Source organism: Bison bison, unplaced genomic scaffold (assembly GCF_000754665.1).
Source record: "Bison bison bison isolate TAMUID 2011002044 unplaced genomic scaffold, Bison_UMD1.0 scf7180017864456, whole genome shotgun sequence".
Lineage (NCBI taxonomy): Eukaryota > Metazoa > Chordata > Mammalia > Artiodactyla > Bovidae > Bison > Bison bison.
This window is the reverse complement of record NW_011495018.1, coordinates 27,650,634-27,658,295: the sequence shown is the minus strand read 5'-3', so window position 1 is coordinate 27,658,295 and position 7,662 is coordinate 27,650,634. Positions and strand designations below refer to the sequence as shown.

Below are 7,662 nucleotides of genomic sequence, written 5' to 3'. Positions count from 1 at the left end.
TTTCTCAGTCACGTTCATACCCCATACCCATCATTTTTTAGTGTTGTCTTCAGCTCTGTTTCAGTCACACTTCTGCCATATTTGTCTTGCTCAGTCCCATCTAAGCGTCCATCCTGAAGCCTCCATTATCCCAAGAGGACCCAGTTCTTGACTGTGACTTAGCACATGTCATGCACTGAGATGTTGGAATCCCCTTCCTCAAGGGATGCCTCTTCCTTCCCCCTCACATTTGGCGTAGGCGGCCTCAATTCATGTTGTAGAATAGTGAATAAACGTTGTCTCCCCACCTCTGAGACACTCTTTCCCCAGACTCACTGCAGCTTCTCTATTGGAGTGGCTCCACACCAATCCTTCTTCTGTTACCATCACACCAAGCAGTCCTTCCTAAGACAAATACTCCTAAGCCTCTATCAAAGCCAGGCAGTGCTGTCCAGCTGGGAATAAAATAATGAGCCAAACAGATAAAAATCCCACATGGAGTGTGCATTCCAAAACGGGAGAAGTGGATGCCCTAGATAGCTCGCGTTCAATCTGAAGTTCAGTATAATTCAGTTGTTTTGATTTTACATTGAGTCAAGCGACTGCCCAGATTCCTGTGGTAGATATTCTGCAAAGACGGTACCACCAACTCCTCCTAAACCTGCAGACACAGGACTACTCCTCCCATCGAGAGGAAGAGTCTGTTTCCTCTCTACCTGAACCTGAGCTGCCATGTGACTCGATCAACAGTATCCTCAGAAGTTACCACTGTGCCAGTTCTGGACCTAAGAAGCCCAATAGCTTCCTCCGTCTGGGAAACCAGGTACCATGTAAAGAAGTTCAGCCTATCCTGCTAGAGAGAAGGCCATGTGGAGAGAAAGACCCCAAGGAGGAGAACCGTGGCACCCCGAGTAACAGCCAGGACAAAGGCCACAGACATGTGAGTGAGGCCACCTCCTACCTTCCAGCCACCAGGTGAATGCAGCCCCTTGAGTGAGCCCAGCAAACTTCACTGGAGCAGAGACCACTACCCATGATGAATTTCTGAACTATAGCATCACAATCAATAAAGTGGTGGTGGTTTTAAGCCACTAAATTTGGGGGTGATTGTTAGGCAGCAATAGATAATGAAGATCCGGCCTTCATGAGACAGAGTTCTTAGCCAGAGTCAGGGGTGGTATCTTCTATGTGTTTCTAGGCCTTCATTATATCCATTACAGTTAGGGATTCCCTTGTGGCTCAGGTGGCAAAGAATCCACCTGCAGTGTGGGAGACCTGGGTTCAATCCCTGGGTTGGGAAGATCCCCTGGAGAAGGGAAAGGCTGCCCACTCTGGTATTCTGGCCTGGAGAATTCCATGGACTGAACAGTCCATGGGGTCATAAAGAGTTGGACATGACTGAGCAACTTTCACTTTTCACTGTAGGCAAAAAGGAAATACCCAGTCAAGGTCTGATGAATGACTATTTTTTTGTTTGTTTTTTAAACAGCTTTATTGAGTTAAAAATTACATAAATTTCGCACACATAAAATGTACAGTTTCAGGACTTCAAGTAACTTTATCACAGAATCCAATTTTAAAATCTTTTCATCACCCCTCCAAAAAGAAACCCCACACCCACTACAGTCACTTCCTATTTTCCACCAACCCCCAGCCCAGCCCTAGGCAACCACTGATCTACATTCTTTCTGTCTCCCTGGTTTTGCCTATTCTGGACATTTTGTATAAGTAGGATCATACACTATCTGGTCTTTTATGACTGCCTTCTTTCACTTTGCACTCTGATTTCCAGAGTTATCACATTATTAAACTCAAAAGTCCAGTGTTCAGTAAAAAAAAATCACAAGGCATACTAAGGAACAGCAAAGTATGGTGCACTCAAAGGAATAAAATAAATCAATAGAAACTGTCCCTGAGAAAGACCTAAGGTCTGATATACTAGACAAAGACTTCAAAGTAACTGCCTTAAGGATGCCCAAAGGACTAAAGGGAGATATGGAAAAAGTCAAGAAAACAATGTGTGGACAAAATGGAAATATCAATAATGAGACAGAAAACTTAGAAAGAACCAAAAAGAAATTCTGGAGCTAAAAAGTATAATTGAAATTAAAAATTCATTAGAGAGATTCAAAGGAGATTTAAGCAGACAAAAGACTCAGTGAACTTGAACATAGGACAATGGACAGATTCTGATATCCTGGTTTGCAAAAAGGATCCCCTGAGGTAAGCTGTCATTGACTGAACATATTTCAGACAAGTTCTGATGATTTTCTATTAGTTTTCTATTGCTGCATAACAATATTACCGCACACATAGTGGCTTAAAGCAACACATGTTTATTACCTTATCATGTCTGTGGGTCAGTAATCCAAGGACAGCTTTTCTGGGCCATGCAGGGTCTTAGAATGCTGCAGTCAAGGTTGTGGCCAGGTTCTCATCTAGAGGCTTGACAGGGGAAGGATCTGCTTCTCTACCTGCCTGGTTGTTAGTACTATTCAGTTCCTTTGGGTTGTTTGAGAGCCTCCTTTTTTGCTGACTGTCAGCTGGAGCTCAGCCCTTAGGCATTAGATGGTACTTACAGTTCTTTGCTGCATGGAGTTCTCCAATGGCTGCTTGCTTCCTCACAGCTCAAGAGGGAGAGACTCCAGCAAGATGAACCCTACAATCTTATGTAATGCAATCACATAATCTCATACATGTAATTACATATCTCCCATCACCTATGCATATATGAATGTTTGGAGGTCACATGTCCTGCCCACAAGTAAGAGAGGAGGATTACACAGGGCATGAACACTGGGAGAGACAGATCATAGAAGCCAGCTGTCAGTAGCCAGTTTACTTACCACAGGTGGCTACTTGTTACCATGGCTCTAGAACAACTGATCTTTTCCTAAGGTTATGGGTGTGAAGCAACTGGCATCTCCTGCACTGCTGCTGGGAATTCAGTGGTAAATAACTTTGGAAAATGGTTTGGCAGTCTTTTGAAAAGTTATAGACTTACCATATGACCCAGCCATTTCATTCCCAGATATTACCCAAGATTAATGAAAATAAACTCACATAAAGACTTGTATGTGAATGTTTATAGCAACTGTATTCATCATAACCGCCAAAAGGAAACAGCCAAAATGTCCATCAACAGGTGAGTGGATCAACAAAATAGATCTATCGATACAATGGTCTATATCTCAGCAGGAAAAAAAGGAACAGACTAGTGACACACACAACTAAGTGAATAACTCTCAAAATTGTTATGCTCAGAGAAAGAAGCCAAAAAAGTATTTCCTGTATGATTCCATTTATATAAAATTCTAGAAATCCAAACTAACCTATAGTGCTAGAAAGCAGATTTGTTGCTGGCTAGAGTGAGGGATAGATGGACTACAAAGGGGCACTTGGATACTTGTGGGAGTGATGAAAATGTTCTGTATCATAATAGTTGTAGTAATTCACAGGTGTACACATCCATCACACTCATCAAATTGTACATTACAAAAATATTTTGGGGGGCATGCTGTGTGGCCTGTGGGACCTTTGTTCACTGACCAGGGATCAACCTGCACCACCTGCATTGGAAGTTCAGAGTCTTAACCACTGAATCACCAGAGAAATCCCCAAATTGTACACTTCAAAAGAATGTAGTTATTTGAACATAAATTATACCTTAATAATGTTAAGAACAAGAATTAAATGAAAGAATCAGAGACATCTGAATATAGACACTTGGAAGATAAAGTAATGTTGATATTTAATATAGGTGATTTTAAACAAAATTTGCCAATGTACCGTTACCTCTCTCTGGTGCATTGGCCTGAAAATAAACAGCTACATGAAACATTTCAGATATTAATTCTTTTCAAGGTGATCATCAGTTTGCTTTAATAGAACAAAGGGATCATTTATCATTGAAAATTACTAGAAAGGTTAAGCATTTTCCATACCTATTGGCTATCTCATTTACCCTTATAATTGTCTGTTTTGTGAACTTTGCCACTTTTTTCTGTTGGCTTTTTCCTCCTGGATCTTCTGTTTGTTTACTTGTCTCCTCAGCCTGGGAGTTTACTGCATCTCATTTTTCTATCCTCAGTCCAACAGTGTTCGGTGTTTCGTTCACGAAATGTTTGTTAAAATTGAATTGAATGATCTTAATTCTCAGAACGCTTGGGAGATTTAATTTTATTATTTCTATTTTACAGACGAGGAACACAAGACGCAAACGCTGAAGATTCTGCAGTCACGCAACTAACCGGCAGAATTGGGACTGTAATCCATCACACCTTTTGATTTTAAACCATAGGTTTACTGAAATTGTCCTCCATCCTCTTCGTTGATGTTTCACTGAGCCGCGTCTTCTTCAGGATATCAACTGAGTATTTTAAATTTAAGTGGGCAAAGCACAACCTCCGCTAGGCGCATGCGTCCCTTCCTTTTCCCACGGTAGGAAAAAAAGACACCTCCTTTCCTTCCGCTTTGCACATCTTTTGGCCCGGGCGACTCGCCATCGCCCGTGGGGAGGTGTTCACTGGCCGAAGTGATGGCGACCGGGACCCCAGATTCGCAAGCCCGATTCGGTCAGTCCGTGAAGGGGCTTCTGACGGAGAAGGTGAACACCTGTGGTACTGACGTGATCGCTCTAACCAAGCAGGTTCTGAAGGGCTCCCGGAGCTCCGAGGTAAGCTAGGAGTGACCTCTCCGGGCCTAGCACCCTGGGAATCTCTTTTCTTCCTTGTCTGTGTGGAAGGAGGTGGGGTGGCCGCATTGCATCCTGGGAATTGTAGTCCGTGAACTAGCGGAGACGAGAGGAGAGCTCGTTCGCGGAGGGCGTGCTTTGCACTCGGGTGTGTCTCTGGACAGGACTAATGGTTCTACGAGCCGAGGAGGGAGCAGAGGGGAATGGGGTGGGGAAGAAACCAAAGGATAAGAATCGGTGCTTTAAAGCATACATTGCGCTAGGAGACGGATGAGATAGTTCTATCGAGTTCCTCATTTTTTTCCTCAGAGTTGTCTTTAGTGAAGATCTGTCCCTTTTGGCCCCCAAATTCCGCGTGGTTTTGCCCTCAACATCCCAGATTCCTTTCAGACTTTATTTCTGCGCTGTCTTCCTTGCTGCACTGGGGGCTTTCTCTAGTTGGGACGAGTGAGGGGCCTCTCTCCTTTTGCTGTTCGCGGGCTTCTCTTTGCGGTGGCCTCTCCTGTTGCGGAGCGCAGGCTCTAGGGCGCGTGGGCTCAGCAGTTGTGGCATGGGGGCCTAGTTGCCCTGCAGCATGTGGGATCCTCTCCGACCAGGGATCCAACTGGCCTCCCCTGCATTGCAAGGCGGATTCTTAACCACTGGACCACCAGGGAAGCCCCCTTCAAGACTCTTCTATATCGTGTGTCCACAGATTCATTCTTTTCTGACTTGTCTTTCTGGTCACGTTTTTGGTTTTCTGTTAGCTTTCTCCTTTGCCATGATTTTCCTCTCATCATCCTCTGGCTAGTTCCATGAATGGGATTGTTTGATGGCTTTTCACACCAGCAAGCTTTATATGTGTATGCTTTCTCCTAAAAGAGACCTATCCATTGTACCTTGAGAATTCAACCAAGTGAAATGAAACTGTATGTCCACACAAAGACTTGTATGTGTTCATAGACATTTATCCAAAATAGCACCGAATTGGAAGCAATCCAGATGCCCATATGGCAGGTGATTGGACCAACAAAATAGGTCTAATGACCCAGCTTGTCAACTTCTAGGTTTTTACCCAGGAGAAAGGAAAACATGTCCATCGTTTTGTTACAGAGACCAGCCACGCACATGGTGTATCATGTAAGAAGTCCAGGTTTGGATTCTTTAAAATGGAAGATATCTTAAATATGCTTGCAGAATAATTTGGGGACAGAGTCTTTAGGTTTCTATAATTTCTCCTGTAGACCATTGTCTTGCTCATAATTCATCCAATAGCAGTGTATCTTAGCTATTCATTTTCAACAAGTATATTTGATTTTATAGTAATAGCAACTCTTTCTCCCCCACTCTTCTTTTCCTCATATTTCATTATTATTCCATTAAGTTATATAGTTCCTTTAGCAAGCATGATATGTCTGCGAGTCTTCACCTTCATATATGAATGTTCAAAGTATTAGTTTAGGGTCTGGTACAATTATCTTTACAAAATTAGCTTTTACCTTATGTCCTTAGTTTCTATTGATAGTGACTATAAGAAACAACTGTATAAAAAATGTGTTTACCATAACACTATTGTTGAAGTAATTGATCTGGTGATCCCAGATAGGCTTTGTATGAAGTTCCACATGGTATACTCATTTTAGGATCCAGAGGGCTTCCCAGGTGATTCGGTGGTAAAGAATCCGCCTGCTAGTGCAGGAACTGTGAGTTCAATCCTTTGGGTTAGGAAGATCCCCTGGAGAAGAAAAAGGCAGCCCACTCCAATATTCTTACCTGGAAGAGCCCATGGACCGAGGAGCCTGACAGGCTATAGTCCACAGGATCGCAAAGAGCCAGACACAACTGAGCACACCCTCAGGCATCAGAGGAAAATCTACCTGTTTTAAAGAATTGTTGTGTCGCCTTTCACCAAATAAGAATTTATGAAACTTACTGTGCTTCATGTTTTACCTTGGTAAATTACCAAGTTTTTACTAAAACTACCACAGTCAGTTTTAGTGGTAGACACATCTACTTCTCCTTTTCATGATTTTTTAGATTCTTTTTCTGTTATTTTTTTTTAATGTGTGTATTTTATGTAGCTTAATTCATAAATCTTCATAATCACTGATAAAGGAAGTGCTTTTCTTACAGAGAGGAGTTTCACTTGTCCAAGTTCATGCAGTAGCTGGGAAGAGGTAGTACTAGGATTCAAACCTAGGCAGACTGGTTCTAAACCCACACTCTTGGATGCCACTTCTCGTGGCCCCTAGCTGGATTAAGTGGTCAAAAAGCCACAGTACCACTGTTGACTGCCCTGAAGTGGCTTGCTGCTTCCAGTTCCAGCCCCTCATGTATTTTTCGCAAGAGTTTCTTCTGTAGTAGATTTAGATAGGGTGCTCAGTAAGTGGTATGGATTGAGTTAAGCTGAAACCAGTCCAGTTTTCTGGGACAGAGTTGATACACTTCTCAAGCCGGAACTTTGTCTTTATTTTAAATATTGGTTAATATTTTATTTATTTTTAAATTGGAATATACATCAGTTCAGTTCAGTTCAGTCGCTCAGTCCTGTCCGACTCTTTGCGACCCCATGAGTCGCAGCACGCCAGGCCTCCCTGTCCATCACCAACTCCCGGAGTTCACTCAGACTCACGTCCATTGAGTCAGTGATGCCATCCAGCCATCTCATCCTCTGTCGTCCCCTTCTCCTCTTGCCTCCAAACCCTCCCAGCATCAGAGTCTTTTCCAATGAGTCAACTCTTTGCATGAGGTGGCCAAAGTACTGGAGTTTCAGCTTTAGCATCATTCCTTCCAAAGAAATCCCAGGGCTGATCTCCTTCAGAATGGACTGGTTGGATCTCCTTGCAGTCCAAGGGACTCTCAAGAGTCTTCTCCAGCACCACAGTTCAAAAGCATCAATTCTTCGGCGCTCAGCCTTCTTCACAGTCCAACTCTCACATCCGTACATGACCACAGGAAAAACCATAGTCTTGACTAGATTGACCTTTGTTGGCAAAGTAATGTCTGTCTCT

The 7,662-nt window shown here is 43.0% G+C and overlaps 1 protein-coding gene across 1 annotated transcript in view; it reads left to right on the top strand.

The window, feature by feature from the left end:
- Positions 1 to 4,213: 4,213 nt before the first annotated feature.
- LOC105002664 (chromosome unknown open reading frame, human C10orf32) overlaps positions 4,214 to 7,662 on the top strand; it is a 13,201-nt gene continuing 9,752 nt past the window's right edge. The window contains exon 1 of the mRNA XM_010859428.1: positions 4,214 to 4,654. Within this exon, the coding sequence (XP_010857730.1) occupies positions 4,517 to 4,654 (138 nt within the window). The 5' untranslated portion in view covers positions 4,214 to 4,516. The remainder of the gene's footprint in view (positions 4,655 to 7,662) is intronic.